Source organism: Solanum lycopersicum, chromosome 8 (genome assembly GCF_036512215.1).
Source record: "Solanum lycopersicum chromosome 8, SLM_r2.1".
In the NCBI taxonomy this organism is placed as follows: domain Eukaryota; kingdom Viridiplantae; phylum Streptophyta; class Magnoliopsida; order Solanales; family Solanaceae; genus Solanum; species Solanum lycopersicum.
The window spans coordinates 59620164-59641381 of NC_090807.1; the positions used below are offsets into that span (position 1 = coordinate 59620164).

The following is a 21218-nucleotide window of genomic DNA, read 5'->3' on the forward strand; positions in this document are numbered from 1 at the left end:
CTAAAAATAAATTAAAAAGAAAAACTGCCGTCTATTATGGCCTGCACGACTGTATTCACTTGAACTTCCATATCCAATTTGCAGTATCAATATATATATATATTTTAGTTATATCTGAGCTGTTTTTATCTATTTTTCTTTAATCTACTCTTTGTCTTTTTGTGATCTTCCAAGTAAAGTCAACCCCTTTAAATTAAATATACACAGAAAACCAGAGTTGTTTCTGCCCACTTCAACTCCTCTTTCTTCATTTTTATGGTTACTTTCAAACCCCATTTGAGAAAATTCTTGAATTTTTCAACTATGTGAGTATTTTTGAGCAAAGTTTACATTTTTATTTTATAAGTTATAAGCATATACTTGAAATGGAACTTCTTGAAAAGGGTAAAGATTCAATTTTTTTTTACCATTTCGGTATTTTCTTGGCTTCTGCATTGTGTATTGAAGATTTGTAGGTATTTTTGTCTGTAAAGGTTCTGATGGAGTTCAAGAAAGCCAAGACGGTTAGGTAAATTTTCAAGTGTATTTTTTTCTGTATTTTTTGATCTCTAGTTTTTTTTTGTTGATATTTTTGAGGATTTTATTAGGTTTTATAATGATGGGAAACAGAATCTTGAAAGTTCATGGGAGAAGAATGAGAACCATGTTCTTGAAAAGCAGCTACCTTTGTATCTTGATGGTAGAAATGTTGACAAAGTTGGAGCTAGTAAAGTTCCTAAATTTGGGAAATTTAAGGTTTTCCCAGAAAATTATGTACCTGGGAAAAAGAAAATTCTTGATCCAGGAAGTGAAATTGTTATACAATGGAATAGGGTGTTCTTATTTTCTTGTTTGATGGCTCTCTTCATGGATCCATTGTTTTTTTACCTTCCATCAGTGGTGAATAGGGGGAAATCTTCATGTATGACAATTGACTTGAATCTTGGGATTAGTGTTACATGTTTTCGAACAGTAGCAGATGTTTTCTATTTGTTACATGTGATATTTAAGTTTAGGACTGCTTATGTTTCAAGAAGTTCAAGGGTGTTTGGAAGGGGTGAACTTGTTATGGATAAGAAATTGATTGCAAGGAAGTACTTGAAGTCTGAATTCTTCATTGATGCTATTGCTGCTCTGCCTCTTCCTCAGGTACTTCATAATCATGATTCAACAATGAAGTCCGCTTTAGTTTGTCTTTGTTTAGTTGATCATTTGTTTTAATAAGATCGAAGAACAAATAATCCTGAATTAGGCTAGTATAACATGTCTTGACGAGTGGAGAATTGTTGTTAGTGTGATTGTTGTTGTACATTTTGAACATTATGTATCGAAAAGCTATCTTTATAAATGGAGAAATGGCCTTTTCCTAATAAGTGCATCTGAACCCCCTTTGGCGGAAATACATTGTTTATACATGGTTAAAACTATCTTTTATGTATATATGAGTAGATGTTGAATTTCCTTTGGCTTCTTCGAGTGTTAACTTCTTCATATATTTTGACCCCCTTAGTGAAAATTCTTGTTCCGCTATTGTTTCTGCCTAAACAAATTCAGCTATGTACGGTTCTTTTAAACTATTGGAATCTATGTCGATGCTAATTATTATAGGAAACAATTACATTACAAGTCATGATAGATCAATTAACCATTTAGTATTGGAGTAGAATCCATCTTCATGTTATAAAAAGAGAGAAATACTCATGGATTTAGCTGTTTGTCCTTTTGCAGATTGTAATATGGTTCATCATACCGGCAATTAGAAGTTCTCATTCCGATCACACCAACAATGCGCTTGTATTAATAGTCCTGCTGCAATATCTGCCAAGACTCTATCTGATTTTCCCATTGAGTTCTCAAATTATTAAAGCTGCTGGAGTTGTCACGAAAACAGCTTGGGCCGGGGCGGCTTACAATTTGCTACTCTACATGTTGGCAAGCCATGTAAGTTTAGTCCTGTCCTTAAATTTAGGTACTTGCAATTTGTATAAATAGAAATATTTTGTTAATGTCTTTGATACTGTTGATAGTGAATCAGGTTCTTTTATTGTAGGTCCTTGGTGCTTCCTGGTACTTATTGTCAATTGAGAGATATGCTACATGCTGGAAAATAGCTTGTGAAAAGGAGCTTAGTCCTTTACAATGCTCCAGTCGTTTTCTCGACTGTGGTACCACAGACCATGCAGACAGGATAACATGGGTAAACAGCACCCAAGTTTTCAGCAACTGCTATCCTTCTAACTCGACCATTTTCGACTTTGGAATATTTGCTAATGCAGTTACAAACAATGTTGTATCCTCTAAGTTCCTTGAGAAGTACTTGTACTGTTTGTGGTGGGGTTTACAAAATTTGAGGTATGGTTTCCAATAGGACCATTAACTTGGCCACTAGTATCGTCGATTATCAAGCAAAATTTCTTTAATATCAATTGCATATATCTCAAAGGTCCAAAATGGTTTTTGTTTATGGTGTATAAGGTTTTATCTTTAAGTCAATATTCAAAATCAGTTATTATATATTAAATAGCCATGTAAATAACTTTGCTTAAGTATATCTTTGGTAATTACGATTATCTGCATTTGTGCTATTTGCTGCAGCATCACGAATCAGGGATATTGAGCACTTTGTTTTCTGATCTTTTGCAGTTCTTACGGCCAAAACTTGACCACAAGCACATATATATGGGAAACTTCATTTGCCATTCTTATTGCTATTTTTGGGCTAGTTCTGTTTGCTCATTTGATTGGAAACATGCAGGTATGAGTGACAAACCTTGTCTTAATATCACATTTGAAATGCTCATATAGACTACAACTTTGGATTTTGGCGAAGATTGGCCTCTCTTTCTTTTGATGCTTTTTGGTTGATGTGTATTTGGACCAGTAGTCTTTCATTGTTTTTGCAGTTACAACAGAGAATGCTGCTTTCTACATCTTCTATATTGTGAACTTAAACATTTCATTTTGAAGAAAGCTCTTCTAACTCGAGTCTAATTTCTCCCTTTTTATTGATGAAGACATACTTACAATCTATCACTGTGAGGCTTGAAGAGTGGAGGCTCAAGCGACGAGATACTGAAGAATGGATGAGGCATCGCCAACTTCCTCAGGATCTACAAGAACGTGTTAGACGTTTTGTACAGTACAAGTGGCTTGCGACTCGAGGAGTAGATGAAGAATCTATCCTGCTTGCTTTACCTTCAGACCTTCGTCGTGACATCCAACGTCACCTATGTTTAGACCTTGTTCGGCGTGTAAGTCATTCTCTCTGGGTTCGCTCATTACACCCATACTTTGTAATATCAATAGTTATTGAAATGACGCAAAGTACTTGCATTTTGGTACTGCGATAATCTCAAACAGGTGAAATGTATTTTTCTTTCTTCTTTGATTTGCTTGAGTTGTTCTGTTTTGCAGGTTCCCTTCTTCTCGCAAATGGATGATCAACTGCTTGATGCCATATGTGAACGTCTGAGTTCTTCGTTAAGTACTCAAGGAACGTACATTGTACGTGAGGGTGATCCAGTAACTGAAATGCTCTTTGTTATTAGAGGAACATTAGAGAGCTCAACTACAAATGGGGGGCGGACAGGCTTCTTCAACTCAATTACTTTGAGGCCAGGTGACTTTTGTGGTGAGGAACTCCTTGCCTGGGCGTTGTTGCCACGATCCACTCTTAACTTGCCTTCATCAACGAGAACAGTGAGAGCGCTATCAGAAGTAGAAGCTTTTGCATTACATGCAGAGGATCTCAAGTTTGTAGCCAATCAATTCAGACGTCTTCATAGTAAGAAGCTACAGCACACTTTCCGTTATTACTCTCACCACTGGAGAACTTGGGCTGCCTGTTTTGTTCAAGCTGCTTGGCGTCGTTTCAAGAGGAGAAAGCTAGCCAAAGAACTTTATAGAGGTGAGTCCTTGTCTTATGCTCCTGAGGATGATCAATCAGCATATGAAAGTGAATGTGAACACGAGGATGATCAACAAACAAAGACTACACCAACAAACTCTTCAAATGTAAAGCAAAACCTTGGAGTTACAATATTGGCATCAAGATTTGCTGCAAACACAAGGAGAGGAGTTCAGAAGATGAAGGATATGGACATGCCTACGTTTCAGAAGCCCGAGGAGCCTGACTTTTCGGCTGAGCCAGATGACGACTAGCTCAACATATGCCCGATTTAAAGACCATTTTCCACAGGTGAAATTATACAGAAAACCAAAGAAGCAATATAAAGACAATACTAGTGAATTTGAAGAACATTATTCAAGTTTCTTACTAATAGAAAAGAAGGAAAAGAAGACAGGTTGTGCTGCAGTTGATTAATTATAATCATCAATAGACTGTACTTGTAAGTAAAAATTTGGTGAAGGGAAAATAGGTCCCTATAAAATGTGAGAAGACTTAACAGGAATTGTAGGATAGTGTTTGTTGAAGAAAAACAAAAGGGTAAATTTTATGTTTCACTCTTTATGTTGGCAAACTTGAGACTTTTAACTTAGTGAACAATGTATGTTAATGTAAAGTTATATGAAAACTAGCTTAACATTTTTTTTATAGGTCAACTGTGAAGCATGTAATAAATTTTACTAGTTTTGATCGAATCATTTCCATTTACTATGTTGAATATTTTAGTAACTTTAAAGAAACTTCTTAATTGATAATGCTCTATTACTCTTATCACATAGACCTGCAACGCGCCCCAGCCCCTGCATTAGTTTTTTAAATAAACCTGCCTCGCATTCCTCTCTGCCCCGCACAACCTTAAACATGTGTCGTTTTGTTCCCGCGCCCTCATTGTCAGACTTAATCGGGATGGTCGTGATAAATGATGGTGTTAGGGGTAGAGATCAATGGTGATAATGAGTAACAATAACGATTAACAATGATAACTGATGGTGATAGTGATTGACACCATGTAATAGTAACTAACTAGTTAATGATAATAATTATTAGGATAATGATGATCGTAAATAAGGATCAACAATGATGATGATAATTGATAATGAAGTATGACGGCTACCTGCAGGGGTGACTAGTAACATGGATAGCGATATTCAAGGCATGAAACTAAAAAAAGAGAAAATGATCAAAATAGTCCTTAATGTATGGACTTGGATTGTCTTTAGAGTTAACTCAATCAGGATCCCCATCTTCATGTAACATCTTTTTTTGAATTTCAGCAGTAACAAGCTTTCTGTCATCGTCAAAACAATGTTTATAGTGTCCTTGTTTATCAACCATCATCTCGTCGCTGGAGAATTCATTTTCATAATCCTCAAAATCATCTCCCAAGGATAAGTTTTCCCTTTCAAACTCTTTGTCAACAGGTCCAACGACATCTTCATTCTCTGGAATGCGACTAGTTCTGCAACCAAACTCAATTGTATCGACTATTCCAATATAAGAGTCCAAATGCTCAATATATAACTCTACTACTCTATCTTTAAGGATGAATTTTTTTAACCACATAAGTCGACCATTATATTCAAGTCAGTTAGATTGAGATTCTTCAATTTAACATAATTAAAGTAATCAATGATACCACCAACATACTGTTTGTGTGGTTGATGTTTTATCAATCCTTCATGATATCATTGAACACAAAATCTGCAGTTAAAAGATTACATATTTTAGCCGATTAAGACCACATTCTAGGTGTTAAAAAACTTGTATACTTTTTATACCATAACATCTAAATATTCTTGAAAAGTTGATTTTCGTATCACCAAAAAGAAAAAAATAATCTTATATAAAACATTGGAAAAATAGTACTAACAACCCAACAAATTTTGAATACCAAATAGGCGCTGGCCCTTGGATTTCCTCGACTAGAAGCAAAGTAAATTCTTACCATATATAAGAGGGGCTCGATCTATTGGAGTTTCTTTTGATTAACATGGTTCAACGATGGAAAAAACTTGTATAGTTTGATTTTACAAGAAAAAGAGGTTTTTTTTTAAAAGACGAGAGTTTTCATTCTTTGGAATTGAGTTAAGAAAACGGAGATTTTGTTTAAAATCTTTGTATGTCATGGTGAGCTGCACATTTCTGTTTAATTTGACAGAATTTTTTTTTGTGTAGTTAAGGTTTTCGAGTGAAAGACTAAATTGATAAGTTTTTAACATAGATAAAAGACGTTTTCCATAAGCTTCATATACGAGGGACCAAATCAATCTAAGTCCATACATTTAAGGACTATTTTGATCATTTTTTCCTAAAAAAATGTTAATCTTTATAAAAGTCTTAAATAAACATGTTATAATATCTAATTCTTTTATAAATTTATTTTCAAATTTTTAAAATTGAAATAAAATAAATTTCTTTTAGGTTGATTTACCATTCACTCCCTAGACCTTGGTATGAAATCGTTTTATTTGGGAGTATTAGCCGAAATATAAAACTATTTAAGAATAATTCAAAAATGCTATTTTTTGAATGCGCATATTAACTCGCAAAGCTCATAAACAATAATTCTCATTAAGTAAGGGCCCGTTTGGATTGACTTTTGTCTTGTAAGCCAAAAGCCATAAGTTGAGATTTCTAACTTATGACTTTTGACTTATTTTTGTTATTTTAGCTTTAACACAAGTGCTTGTAAGCACTTTATAACTTTATCCATGCACTTTAAAACTGTAAAAATTTCTTGGCTTAAAACCCCCAAAATTAGTCGATTCAAACTGACATTAAGGGTGTGTTTGGTATGAAGGAAAATGTTTTTCTGGAAACAAGTAGATTTATGACTTATTTTCTCATGTTTCATTGGTGAGTAAAAAATATTTATAGGAAATAATTTTTAGTTTTTAATTTATGAATGAAAAATATTTTTTAAAAATAAATTTAATTTTTTTTGGGAGGAGAGGAGGGGGTTACCGGGGGTGGGGGTCTGAGATCGGGTGAAAAAAATAAAGTTTTGAAATTAATTTTTTTTAAAAAAAATTAATTCTTTTTGGAGGGGGTGGAGGGATGGTCGGGATAGAAATATAAAATTTTCAAATTGAAAATACTTTAGAAATTGATGTTTCTCCAAAAAAAAAATGTGATTTGAAGTTAGATGAGAGTTTTGAAAAATATTTTCCGACTATTTTCTTTAAATTTGAGGAAAATAAATTGATTTGAAAAACACTTTTTTCCCGACAAAACATTAGAAAATTGGAAATTATTTTATACCAAACACACCCTAAGTTTCAAGTTCACAAACCTCTACTTTGACTGAATAAATTTCTAAAAAATATTAGTGTAAGCAAGCAAACAAATTGAGCACAAGTTCCCATAACATCATCTAACTTCTTTCTTCATACTGCTCTTCTTCCCAATTCCAGCAGCTATGTTGAGCGTCAGGCAATAGATTCAGAAAAATTGGGCGTCAAAAATGGAGAGGAGCGGCGGTTCACTAAGGACGCGTTCACAGGCGGCGCCTGACTGGACATTACATGAGTCAGTTACCCTTGTGAACGAAATGAAAGCAACTCAAATTGAATGCGGCAACTCCCTAGCCTCTTTCCAGAAATGGCAATCGACCGTGCACAATTGCAACTCACTGGGCGTGAATCGGAGTTTGAATCAGTGTAAACGGAGGTGGGAATCTATGTTGGAACAGTACAATAAAGTGAAGCCCTGGGAATCGGCCTATTGGGATTCCTTCGATGAGGAGAGGAAGAGGGAATTGGAGCTGCCGGAGCAGTTTGATTTCGAGTTGTTTAATGCGATTGCTAGGTATTTGAGTTTAGAGGGTGAGGATGGTGGCGGTGCTGAAACTGACCCGGATACCGACCCGGAAGCACAGCAGGTTCAAGGAAATAATGCTTTCTTGGAAATTGGTACTGCCTCTGTTCTAATCAACTTTTGAAGTATCATGAATTTGTTGTTAACCAGAAATATGACATGCAATTTTATCAAGATGACTCTTTTGTATCTTTCTCTTTAGAAAATAATAGTTGTTTGCTTCTATTAGCGAGAAACTTTTTAGTTACTAGTTTGTCGAAAAAATTATGAAGGGTGTGCTTTTGTTTAGAAGAGTCCTCTGGTTAAGTCTTAGTATAGATCATTAAAGAGAACTTCGTGCCGATAATTGATGACCCTGTTTGTAAAATTAAGATTGTATTCAATCTTATTTGATGATTTAGTGGAGATTTGAGTTCAATGTTATTGATAGATTTTGTTGGTGAAAGGATTGTAGTTAAGAAAATAATGAGGCACTTGGCTAAAGTAAGGCTGAAAAGAAGTTAGACCAGCTACTATAATATGAATGGGAACAAAAACCTCTCATCGGTTAGACTGGCTGACCAGCAACGTAACAGAAGATGACAGGGATTAGTGGAGTAGTACACTTGAGTCTTGAAATACCTGATACTCTGTGATTTTTTACTACCGAAGGGAAAGATTTATTTAATAACCTCTTTTTTTATATATGTTGAATAATGTTAGGAAAAACTTTTGGATTCAGCCTGCTACCATTGGTCTAGCATCTGGTTCTTTCTAAGAGTTCTTACACAGTTCCACTTTGTGAGTATGTGTTGATGAGTACTGAGATTTGTATGGCAAACCTCATAGAGTTTGGGATCGAGTCACAATTGGTTGATTGATGTGTGTGGAAAAAATTTATTTATAACTTCAAAGGTTTATAGAGTCAAAAAGTTGATTCAATTCTAAGCTATTAAATTTTGAGGGAATGTGAGATTTGGTAATTTAGAAGTGTGAAAGGAAACTGACAGGGTGGAAGGCTCAATACTTATCTTTGAGGGGCAGGGTCACTCTCATTAGTTCAGTGCTTGATGCTCTGCCAATATATGATGTCTTTATTCCCCAGCACAGATAGGGTTATACAGAGGATTGATAAGATTAGGAGGGATTTTCTGCGGAATGAAAGGAGGAGTAAAAGGGGTTTCATTAAGTTAAATGGTGCAAGGTGACGCATGGGAAGAGAAAAGATGGGTTAGGCGTCAGGAATTTGAAATGGCACAGTAAGGCACTCAAATTGAAGTTGCTGTCGAGATATTCTCAGTAACCTCAAGCTTATTGGGTGGGCATAATAAGAGCTAGATATGATGGGGGATCACACCTCTGTTTGTTGAGATCCATTAGAACACTTTGGCTTCTGATGAAGGCTCACACCTCCACTAGGGTAGTTAATGGTTGCAGAACATCTTCCTGGGAGCACTAATGGCTTGCTAATTCTTGTATGGAAAATCTCTCTCCAAACATCTATGGCCTGGTTCTACGTTAAGAGAAAACAGTAGAAGGAGCATTGACAACACAGTTATGGAACTTCCCGTTCAAAAGAAACCTAAATGATTGGGAAGTGGATACATTAGTTGTGCTCCAAAGGTTTGAGCATATTCCAAGACTCGCCTAGCCCCTTGTAGGAGAGGAGCATACCTTGTTGAACGCTTGCAATTGCAAAATCCACATCTAAATTAAACCTTTTGGAAGAGAGAAAAATCCATAAAAGGAATTGACCAAGTAAGCATTATCAATGATCCTGTTTAGAAAGAAAATAGTAATGAAGTACAACCTAGTCTTCACACCTATATTTCTTTAATGAGCAACTAGATCAGGTTGTTTTTTTCCTTCACAATATACTTGTAAAAGAAAATAGGTGTGAAGAACGTGACTGATTGAAGTAGTGATCGCAAAAAGCTATAGCCTGTAGGTGAGGCGTCTGGAATGACTGGTGGTAACAGCGGCTTCAAGAGCCAGTGGACAGAGAGAAACCAAATGTAGAAGCAGCGACCTTGAGATTGAAGTGAGGAGATTTTACAAAGAAACGAGAAAAAAACATTTTGGTCTTAACTTATCCAACTCTAATGGGCTATTTGTTTGTGTTTGGGAAAAGAACTAATTAGCTCTTAAGAGATGAAGAAACAGGAGGCTTATCTTTATTGTACAAATTGTTCGTAAGATTCTCTGTTCACTTAAAAGCTAATGTCGGGCGTTCAACTTTTGTACAAATAATACGTGAAAATGTTTAACCAAAAATCAGTATTTTGATGAAGAATGATTTTATCCTATTGCAGTTATTTTGCCTTGACAAGAAAATGGTTATAGTTTCATCTTATAATAGGAAATTATATTATATTTCCTTATACGCTTTGTTTTTTTTTTTTTGGAATTTTCTACAACATTTATGTAATTTAAACTTTTCTTTTGTAATTTATGTTTACAAGCAACAACAACAAAAACAATATCAACATTACCTTATCAGAAAAATATTAATATGTTAAATATTCGTTGGACTTATGTCCCACATCTTGGGAACTTGTACAAAGATTGTGCCAATAATTACATACAGAGCAGTTCCTTTACAATTACTGTAGGGAACTGAGAAAATCTATCATCCTATAAATTGTACTGACATCTTCTAGTTTACACCGAAAACCTAAAAGGGAAATACATCTGTATTACAGTGTAAATATTCTCATATTTAATCTCAAAAACATCTTTGGTTCCTCTCCTACCAATCAACCACCAAACACACGCAGGAATGTCTGCCATATCTTCCGCTTCCCCTTCCCCTTCCCCTTTCCTATGCCCTTTCCAGTCCAGTAGTGTGGCAGTTGTCTAATGGTTCTCAGTATAACCCAACTGACTTTGGAGAGATTAAAGAATAGGTTCTATATCTTAGGAAAGTTATAGTGCAGAAATAAGTGATTAGCTTCATGTTTATTCTTTTTGCACAGCAGGCATTTGCTACAGTGTAAAGTAAATTGCTTGGGAACTACGGCTCATACAATGTAAAGCAAAGTGGTTGGCCTTGCGCCTCTTGCTATGTTGCTTGACTCTTCAAAAATTCCATGGGTGTGTGTCCGATTCTCCAAAAGTAGTGTATTATTGGAGAATCAGACACGGGTGCAGCATCTAATGTGAAGAGTCCGCACAACTTAGGCCTCTTGTACCTCCACTTCTTAAAACATTGATTAGGTTATAAGGATAAAACGTATCTTATTTCGGTAAGTTTATTAAGTATGCCACCAAGCTCTCCTCCACCAAAAAACGGAAGGGGTTGATTCCTTGGAATGCACATGTCAGCATTCAGTATTTTTTTTAAATCGGCATTCAGTTCACTAGCCATGAATATGGTTCTTTTCTCTCTTTTCCCTTCTTCATTTAAGTGAGCATATGAATTTGTAATTTTATCTGCTGGGATCTGCTGCCTGATTTAGTGCAAAATGACTTGGTGAATCTTGTCATTTGCCGAAGTTAATGACTGCAGATCTTCATTATTATTATACTAGCATTCTAGAATTAATTAGCACAACTATCCATCCTGCACTCTATAAAACAAACTTTGTAGTGTAGTCATGGTTTCTTATATAATAGTGTAATATACCAAAGATAAAGAAGAATTTAAAAAGAAAAGCAATCTCTTGAAAAGAAAATTGGATCCACCCTATGTCAAGGGGGTGTCAACCGACACTGCTTTGTTGACTTCTTTGTATTATATATATATATATATATATCTGAAAAGAACAGAATATAATTAGAAATAACATAAATGACATTGCTTGAAAAATGAGCTTCCATGGTTTGGCACATGGCTAGTGCAGTGGTGCTCCTGAGTTCAAACCTCAGCAAGCGCAGCTTTATGTTTGATTTTTGAGCTTTTTCAGTAACTTTTGTCTGTGATAAACGTAAATGTTGTTAAGGAGTTTCGAATCTCCAACCTCCAAGTCCTAGTCAAATTAGGAAGGATAAAATAGACCAGTTGAACTAGAATTCAATTTGTGTAGTAATTTACTTGATTTATGTTTTATTATTACACTTTAAATAGTTTTTACTAATATAATGTTGTTAGATCAATTTTCATTTGTTTATTTTTTGAAATATCGCTGCTGCCTACAAAAGATCTTGTGTACGCCACCTGGCTATCTTCTAAATGTGTTAACATTCTTGAACCACAGGTCCTAAAAGGCAACGGCGGAGGACGAAGACAAAAAGGTACAAAATTGAGGAAAGATTGAATCCATGGAGACGCATCTTAAATGAGAACAGGAAGTATGAGCAATCGAAGATGGGTATAAAGCATGAAGCTAGCATAGATGCAGGTTTGGAAGCCCCAAGGCATGAGAATTCAAGTTTAGAAATAAAGCGCGAGACATCCAGTCCGGAGGAAATGACTGAACTTCCAAACCTTAGCATGGTTAATAAGGTAAAAGCTGAGCAGTTTCATGTAGATAATCCAGAAGAACTGATGGCTGCAACTCTTAGAGAAAATGCAGAAATGATCACTGCAATAACTGAAGGAAATACAATGGATGATAGAGATTGCAGCCTTGCGGGTTTGAACAATTTTGATGCTGGTCGCCTTCATTTGATCAGAAGTCAAGGCAACCAACTTATCGATTGCCTTGGAAAAATTTCAGACACCCTTATTCAGCTTTGTGATGCAATTCACAAAAAATAACTAACCTTAAATAGTTTAGATTTTCAACTATGGCATGCTTTGTGATGTAACGATTAATCATCACATGCTTTTACTTACATCTTTGTCAATGTAATGATGAGGTAACCAGTATTGTCAAGGATCACAGGAAGTTTTGAAATGGTTAAATTTTCTCTATGATACAAGAAATGCAAGATATTTTCACTGGAATGAAGTGATGAGGATAATTTTAATAATGAGTTTACAGGCAATATTCCAATGACGTTATTATGAATTCTGAAACTTGTTGAGCTGCAGGTACAACATAATCAGTTTGATGGTAGAGTACCGGCATTTGCTCAACAGGATTTACGATTATACGTTGCAGCCAATTTTATTTATTTCGTTCTATTTTATGTGAGTTTGTACTATTTGCGGGGATTTTGAATCGTTAACTTGTACTTTTTGAATGGTTTTGAAATATATAAATTTTATTTTAGAATTTTTGAAGTATCTATTCATAGTCAAATTAAGTGTTTTAATCTAGTTATTTTAAATTCCTTCGCATAAATTCCAACGGAGTAACAAATAGTAAATTTGGATCATATACTTTTAAAAGTGTAATGATTTTTATTAGCGAAAAGAACTTGAATATAGCGTTGAATTCATTTATTTAAATTCCTAAATCGCCTTAGAACAAAGTATTTGTAGAATGCATACAAATCATGAGCATGCATATGCTCCAAATACTTTTTAATTTTAGTTAATATAAACATTACATATAATTTTCTTATATTGTGCTCACTTTTTTGTGTGGATAAAACAGGAAATTTGGGCCTACGTGGGAAGCCAATGCCACCATGTCCACCTTCAAAGTAGAAGAAAAGAAACAATGAAATATATATATTATCGGTCGAGGCGTAAGAAAATTAATTTTAGATACCATATTTATTAAAAAAAGAAAATTAAAAAAAATAAGTTGTTGAAATGTAGTTAAGTTATGAAAAATACAAAGTATATGTTATTTTGTTTTCTTAGTAATTATTGACTAATGGAAATTACGAAGGTAAAGATGTATGTGTTTGTTTGATATTAATTTTCAATTAGTAAAATTATATTACTTGGTTTGATGTAAACATGCAAATGAGAAATATTTACCATATTATAATCAAAAGTCTCAATTGTAATCAAGTTTAGAACCAACTAGTTTTCATCAATTAACAGTTACTTGCCAAATTTAATTGTAGAAAAATTCAATACATTTTTTTTTATCTTAGAATTAAAATGAGAAGTTACACACTCCATTTTATTTTTTTTAAAAAAAGGCTTAATCTTCTTAACATTAAACTGTGATACTCTCCTACTATTTTTACTTATTTCTATACTAAATAAATAAATGTTTATGTTTATTTATTTAATTTAAAAATTTAAGAGATAGTTTGTCATTTACATTCTAATTTATACTTATCATCAATTATAATTACATTTTTAAATATTAATTTTTTTATATTCAAAAAACGATATAACAAAATTGATATTTTATTTATTTATTAAAAGTATGTCAAATCAATGCAACATTTGTCATTTGGTGTTAGGCCTTCCTGATTAACAAGAAAAAGTTGAAAGAGAACAAGCAGAAACGTGTAAATTAAATAAATAATTTGTCCAAAACTTTTGAGATCTCTAAGATATGTTTGGAGAAAAACATTTTATGTTTTTTAATTTTGGTTGATTATAGGATTTTTCTTTAAAAAATAAATAAATGATATTTTCAAGTTTATTATCAGCTCTCCAATTATTCAACGTCTATATATTGATAACACAAATATTTTTCATAGACTATTGTATCACCTAAAAAGTAATTAATGATATATATTCATGAGAAGTAATATTAAAAATTCATAGAATAACGCAAGTTACCTTTTATGAATTTCATTTATCGTGAAAAAATTGTTTATACTGTTTTGATATGGAGTAATTCATATCCAAATAAGAAAGGTCAAAATCAATAAATCCATTTTTGCTTGGTAAATATTTTTCTATTTTAATTCGTTTGATTTGATTCGATTTTAAGTACAAATATCAAATTAATTAATATTTGATGTGAATTCAAACATAAAATATTTGATAATCAGCATATGTAGAAAATATTTGAAAAAACTTGTGACAAAAATAAAAAGTGATAGTCGAAAAGTACTTTTTCTGTTTCAATTTATTTGTTTCACTTTTCTTTTCAATTTATTTTTTCTTACTGATTTCTTAGCAACTCATTAATTTTTAACTTTCAACCTAATATGTTTTAAGATTATAATATTAAAAATATTTTGATATTTTTATACTTTATGACCACAACATACGAAAGTATTTTAATTTTAAAACTCAATATCAAATAAAATTATGATGAACAAATTAAAACAAAAAGAAATAACTCAAACAAACCAAACTATTGTTTTTGCAAGAATATGGAGGAATTCCACTCCCTCCAATGTAGCGGTGGAACTAGAGTACGTCGAGGGGGTTCATCACTCGATGAAAAATTACATTATATATTTAAGATATTTTTAAGAAATTATATTTATATATTGATTTTAAATCTCCTTAATATAAGATTAGAGGTTGGCCTAGTAATTTAAGAGTTCAAATCACTATTTTCTTTTTCTTTTTCCGAATAATTCCTTTCAATAAAAATTCTAAATTCGCCAGTGCTCCGATCCCCGTTAGTCAACCTCTCACCCCACCCCCACAACCCACCCAGTACAAACTATGTGAACAATATATCTGGAAACTGGCAAACAAGTTATACTAAAATAGCCGGCGAATACAGCTAATCAGACCTTGTCAATCTCACCATTACTCAATTTGTTCTCTATCCTTATTGCCCTATCTATCTAATCATCGCAATTCTCTCTGAATATCATAATCATCGCAATTCTCTCTGAATAAATTATCAAAAATATAACATCCTTCATTTTTATTTCATCAAAAATAAAATAAAATATATATATAGAAGAAAAAATCACCTTCAAACGATGGCTTCTTCAGCAAGAAACCATCGCTGCTTGTTGTTGTTTTGTCTCCTGACGACGATGATGATAACTTCATCTTACGGTCAAGAGTCTGAACCAGCACTACTCATAAAATTCAAATCATCTCTCGAAAATGCCACGTCATCATCATCACTCGGAAACTGGAATTCATCGGTGCCGCTTTGCACCGGCAACGATTCCAATTGGAACGGATTGCTTTGCTTAAACGGACAATTCTACGGTCTCCGTCTCGAATCGATGGGATTATCGGGGAATCTCGATGTCGATACGCTTTCTCAGTTGACTAATTTGCTTACTATGAGTATTATGAATAACAATTTTGAAGGCCCGTTACCGAACGTGAAGAAAATCGGAGGACGATTGAGAGGTTTGTTTTTGTCGAATAATCGATTTTCCGGTGAGTTGCCGGACGATGCTTTCGCCGGGATGAAGTCGATAAGGAGGATTTTAATGGCGAATAATGAGTTTACGGGGAAGATTCCGACGTCGTTATTGGGAATTCCGAAGCTTGTTGAGCTTCAGATACAAAATAACAAATTCAATGGAACAATACCGGCGTTTAATCAACAGGATTTTCAAATAAATGCTGCAAATAATAGACTTGAAGGTCCAATACCATCTCAGCTTAGCACCCAAAGTGCAAGCTCGTTTGCAGGTTAGAGTTTAAAGTTATACTCTCTGTACCATTTTGTTTTCCTTTACCGAGAACAGAAATTTGAACATAAAATTTTTAAAATAAAATTTATATATTTATAAATTTTATAAAAATTATTATAAATTATAATAATTTATCATTCAAAATATTTTAAATATAAAAAAATTATTTAAATTTCAAAATTCAAAAAAAATATCACATAAAAAAAAACATATCAAAAAATAATATAATTTTATGGTTCGATAAAAGCGTTAAATACTAAAAGACCAATTCGAATTGAAACGGTAGAAAGTGAGAAAGCATTTTTTTACCATCGTGTTAAACTTTATTATTATTACTACAAGAAAGAAGTTTACTGGAAATTGCTTTAAAAATAATTACTATTTAACTTACGCCTATTAATACGTATATTAAAATTTATATGTTTGAATATGAATATTAAAATTGAATTATTAAATAATTAAAATTATTTTTTAATTATTAGATTTTGTTTTAAAATGTAAAATTACTAAATACTATAAAACTTTTAAAAATACTGTATATTAACTAATCAAATACATATGAAAATAATTTTTTAAAATTACATGAGGTGTCGTTGGTGGGATGATGACTACCAATGATAATTGTAAATTTTGTTTGAAAATGGTGTTGGCTAATTGTAATGATTAATTGTGGTAAATTCATCGAGACTAATAATTGTGATGGATGATAGTGATAACTAATGATGATAGTTGACAATATATAGTGATGACTGATGTTAAAATTATCGATAGTAGCTAATGATACATATATCTTGATTATCAATTAATAGAATCGAAAGACCTTGTCTGAACTATTAAGTATCGTGCCATTATACATTATGGTAATGAAGATAATATGTCAATTAGGGTGATCTATATAAGATCCCATGAGATTGATATATATTGTCACTACTACATGAGCGCACGTCCTAATTAGGTTAAGTCAAATATTGATACCCTCTCGATCTCTTTAGCTGTATCAAATATAATAAGTAATATTAATTATTATTATTATGCTGTAATTTTTTACATTACAATCTTTTAAATAGACGTACGTGGCAACTTTGTTGATCTCCTATACATCTGTGTACTCTATGAGTGTATGACTTTTCTTTAGGCCGTTTAAAAAAGAATCATATATTTTATATTTAGTAAATATGTATTTATTTTTAATAAAATGATTTATGATAATATACATATTTATGATTGATTTTAAATCATAAAAGTCTTTTTTTGGGTTAAAGGTTTGATATATATCTGAATTTTGATTGAAATTGCTGTAATAATTTCAAATATTGGTCAGAACGTATTAACTTCAACACTTTTTAATAGTGTATTTTAAAGATATATAAGTACCGATATAGAGAAGTAACTATTTTATAACAATACAACATTTATATATGATGTTCACGTGGACACTTATATATATCTATAAAACACACTATTAAATAGAATGGGGGTAATAGGTCCCGTCTAAAATTTGAAATTTTTATAGTAATTTCGATTAAAGTTTGAATATATTTTGAATCCTTATCCGTTCTTTTTTTTCTTTTAAATCTAATAATAAGTCAGACTAACTCATATATAAGTTCAATGTTGTGCGAGTGAATCAGGAAATTTGGAGCTATGTGGTAAGCCAATGGCAGCATGTGCAACATCAAAGAAGAAAAAGAAAATCCCAATAGTGGCCATAATCCTTGCATCCATAGGAGGATTAATCATACTAGCCATTATATTATTTGCTCTTTTCCTTGTCCATAAACAAAGGAAAAAACCAACTCAATATGAAAAATCATCAGTAAAAAATCTGAACAAAAAACCCTCAGTACTTGGAGAAGAAAAGTACACGAAAAGTCGTCACCATCATCATCATCATCATGACAAGGCTGGTAAATTATACTTTGTAAGAAGGGATAGAGAAAAGTTTGATTTAGAAGATCTTCTTAGAGCTCCAGCTGAAGTGTTGGGAAGTGGAAGTTTTGGTTCTTCTTATAAAGCTGATGTTCCTATTGGAAAACCAATTGTTGTGAGGAGATTTAGACAAATGAGTAATATGGGCAAAGAAGATTTTCATGAACATATGAGAAGCCTTGGCAAGTTGTCACATCCTAATGTACTTCCTCTTGTGGCTTTCTATTATAGGAGGGAAGAAAAGCTTTTGGTTACTGATTTTGTTGATAATGGAAGCTTGGCAAGTCATTTACATGGTGAGTTTTACAAAAAAGAATTACTCGCACTTGATATTTTACGTGAAATTATGCAATTTAAATTTTAATCAATTACTTTTTTCATGTCAAAATAAGTGATTTTTTTTATATTCAAGACAAATATAGTAATAATTGTTTTCAGTGTACGTTTATATTTAAGTACTAGTTCTTTTAAACAATGTTCAATTCTCAAGAAATATCTAATAAATAAGCATGCATTATAGTATTTGTTATTTTTCATAATAAATTTGAAATGAGCTAAAATAACACTTATTTATTTAGAAAAGAGAGCGAAACTTAAAAGTAAAATTAAGACATGTCACTTAATTATAGTTAAATGATGATAGATATGTGTATAAAAATACATGGTATATTTTTATTAATTTAAGATCCACATGAGTGCAAATAAATTTTAACCACTCAAGTTAAGCATGATATCTGTCTCAATTTGTATGAAGCAGTGACATCATTTGAAGTATTAGATTATAAAAAAGTTTTAAACTTTTTATACAGATTAAAGATCCTTTACAATAATTATAGATAGTTGTACATAATAATTGGAGTTAGCTAGTTATCTCAAAATCAAGTGAATAGTGTAAAATTAATGTTTGTATTGCCCATGTATTAAAACTAATTTCTATTGACTTTAACTTATATATACTGATTATATAAAAAAGTGTTACACTATTTTAATATTTTAACATATGTAGTACCTAATTTTTTTAGAAGATTTATTAGTGTAAAAGCATTGAAGACCATCTTGGTCAATTATGAGATAAATGGTCTCTTTATATAGATTGAATAATTTTTATCTACTTGAATTAATTTTTGAGATTAAATCATACTTAACATCCATAACATGACATCAGAACAAAGCATGACTCATCTCAAATCTCCCTTACGATATGGAGCCTCACCCATGCTCGAGATATATATCCAGCCCGCCTCTCTTGAACTAGTTTTGAGGTTGACTTTGGGTTTCTCTTGATTTTGAACTAATTTTAGATTTTCTTGATCAGGCAAAAGAAATTTTAACCAACCAAGTCTTGATTGGCCAAGTCGTTTGAAAATCATAAAAGGAGTTACAAGAGGATTGGCTTATCTTTACAAGGAACTTCCAACACTAACACTCCCTCATGGACATCTTAAATCCTCAAATGTTCTACTAGACTACAAATTTGAGCCACTTGTAGCAGACTATGCCCTTGTGCCAGTAATCAACAAAGACCATGCCAAACAGTTCATGGTGGCTTACAAATCACCAGAATACATGCAAAATGAACGTCTCACAAGAAAAACTGATGTATGGAGCCTTGGCATCCTCATCCTTGAGCTACTAACCGGCAGGTAATAATACTCCATCCCCATCTCTAAGAGACAGTCTGATGCATAAAGTATCTCACATTCACATAGAGACAGAAAAAATACTAATACTTTCTCCATTGCAAATTATTTTGCTTTTTCACATTACGAGTCCTTTATAAAGTAGTACTCCCTCGTTTCTCAAAGAATGACCTGATTTGACTTGGTTCGGAGTTTAAGAAAATGAAGAAAACTTTTGAATCTTGAGGTTCTAAATTAAAGTTATGTCAAATGTACGAAATTGCTTTTTAATCTTGTGGCCTTAAACATACCACATGAAAAGTTTAAAATTAAAATGTACAAAAAAGAAAAGAAAAAAGAGACCATTCTTTCTGAAACAGACTCAAAAGAAAAAAAAATCATTCTTTTTGAAACGAAGGGAGTATTAATTACGATAATTATAGTGCTTTAACGACCTTATATATCAAAGTTATACATCTTAGTATGCAATTATCAAGATCATTTTGTGCATATACCAACACAAATTACTTCATTTTGAGTTTCATATAGTGACAAGGAACCAAATATTAACATTTTAGGTTCACAAATTTTGATCCACCAACTTGTGAAATAAAAAGAAACCTCATATCAGGAATGTTAGTTGTCCACGACTTTCATGATCGCCTAATTCGGGTTAAGATGTGGCTAAGGTCTCTCAGTAATGTTAGTTGTGCACGACTTTCTTGATCTTCTTATTCGGGTTAAGATGTGGCTAAAGTTTCTCCGAGGATAGGAATGTTTGACTGGATACATAATTTTAAGACTTTTAAGTATACAAGTCATTTATGTGAGTAATATAAAAGCATGTTACTAAATATTAAGCTTAATTAACACAGGTTTCCAGCTAATTATCTAAAGCAAGGCAAAGGTGCAAATGCAGACTTAGCAATGTGGGTGAATTCAGTAGTAAGAGAAGAATGGACAGGTGAGGTTTTTGATAAAGACATGAACACAACAAAACATAATTGTGAAGGTGAAATGCTTAAGCTATTGAAAATTGGAATGTGTTGTTGTGAAATGGATGTTGCAAAGAGATGTGATTTAATGGAAGCTTTACACAAAATTGAAGAATTGAAAGAAAGTGATGAAGAAGATTATTCTTCTAATTCTTATAGTTATGCAAGTCATCAAGGAGAAATGTATTCTTCTAAAGCCATCACTGATGATGATTTTTCCTTTTCTAGAAATGCTTAATAAAAGTATACATATATTTGAAATCTAAAACATAATATTTTGTCTTTTAATTTTAATTAAAGGGTAGATATATGTGGAAGTTAGAAAAATTAAAGGAAGCTTGCATCATGTAATATTCATGGATACTCTTTTTTTTTTCCTATTGGATTTTAAGTGTATAATTTGTTACAAGTTTTTTACTCAATAAAAGATGTTTGTTCATTCCTAATTGAGTTAGAAAATGATCTACTTTGCTTTTGGAATACAAGTCTTTATTTGTTTAATACTTCTTTATTAATGATATTGATAATTTCTTTTGCTGTCAGTGGCGGAAATAAAATTTTTATTAAAAGGTCAAAATATAAAAACATAAATACACAAAACGTCTAGAAGATTTAACATATAATATGCGTATA

General features: G+C 32.3%; 3 protein-coding genes across 6 annotated transcripts; all 3 read left to right on the top strand.

Moving 5' to 3' along the window:
* The first annotated feature begins 121 nt into the window (after positions 1-121).
* LOC101249567 (probable cyclic nucleotide-gated ion channel 14) lies at positions 122-4581 on the top strand. 4 transcript variants are annotated; one of them, XM_004245262.5, is made up of 8 exons: positions 122-384; positions 474-508; positions 588-1128; positions 1708-1920; positions 2030-2331; positions 2623-2734; positions 2994-3230; positions 3394-4581. In XM_004245262.5, the coding sequence occupies exons 2-8, from the start codon at positions 480-482 to the stop codon at positions 4138-4140; spliced, it is 2181 nt and encodes a 726-aa protein (XP_004245310.1). In that variant the 5' UTR covers positions 122-384; positions 474-479; the 3' UTR covers positions 4141-4581. The 4 variants fall into 4 exon arrangements, with proteins under 4 accessions (XP_004245310.1, XP_010325200.1, XP_010325199.1 ...); XM_010326898.4 differs by having other exon boundaries at positions 122-305; XM_010326897.4 differs by having other exon boundaries at positions 128-305; positions 456-508.
* Positions 4582-7170: 2589 nt separating this feature from the next.
* On the top strand, positions 7171-12569 carry LOC101249843 (trihelix transcription factor ASR3). The gene is made up of 2 exons (XM_004245263.5): positions 7171-7797; positions 11878-12569. The coding sequence occupies exons 1-2, from the start codon at positions 7350-7352 to the stop codon at positions 12378-12380; spliced, it is 951 nt and encodes a 316-aa protein (XP_004245311.1). The 5' UTR covers positions 7171-7349; the 3' UTR covers positions 12381-12569.
* A 2606-nt stretch (positions 12570-15175) lies between these two features.
* LOC101266357 (pollen receptor-like kinase 4) lies at positions 15176-21031 on the top strand. The gene is made up of 4 exons (XM_004245387.5): positions 15176-16040; positions 17674-18267; positions 19287-19614; positions 20466-21031. Exons 1-4 carry the CDS (start codon positions 15368-15370, stop codon positions 20821-20823), a joined length of 1953 nt encoding a protein of 650 aa, XP_004245435.1. The 5' UTR covers positions 15176-15367; the 3' UTR covers positions 20824-21031.
* Positions 21032-21218: the final 187 nt, after the last annotated feature.

Coding starts and splice junctions, on each gene's coding strand:
- LOC101249843 (XM_004245263.5), top strand. CDS start 7,350: ATGGAGAGGAGCGGCGGTTCACTAAGGACGCGTTCACAGGCGGCGCCT. Junction 7,798..11,877: donor TAATGCTTTCTTGGAAATTG/GTACTGCCTCTG, acceptor CTTGAACCACAG/GTCCTAAAAGGCAACGGCGG.
- LOC101249567 (XM_004245262.5), top strand. CDS start 480: ATGGAGTTCAAGAAAGCCAAGACGGTTAG. Junction 1,129..1,707: donor CTGCTCTGCCTCTTCCTCAG/GTACTTCATAAT, acceptor GTCCTTTTGCAG/ATTGTAATATGGTTCATCAT. Junction 2,735..2,993: donor ATTTGATTGGAAACATGCAG/GTATGAGTGACA, acceptor TTATTGATGAAG/ACATACTTACAATCTATCAC.
- LOC101266357 (XM_004245387.5), top strand. CDS start 15,368: ATGGCTTCTTCAGCAAGAAACCATCGCTGCTTGTTGTTGTTTTGTCTC. Junction 18,268..19,286: donor CTTGGCAAGTCATTTACATG/GTGAGTTTTACA, acceptor TTTCTTGATCAG/GCAAAAGAAATTTTAACCAA. Junction 19,615..20,465: donor CTTGAGCTACTAACCGGCAG/GTAATAATACTC, acceptor TAATTAACACAG/GTTTCCAGCTAATTATCTAA.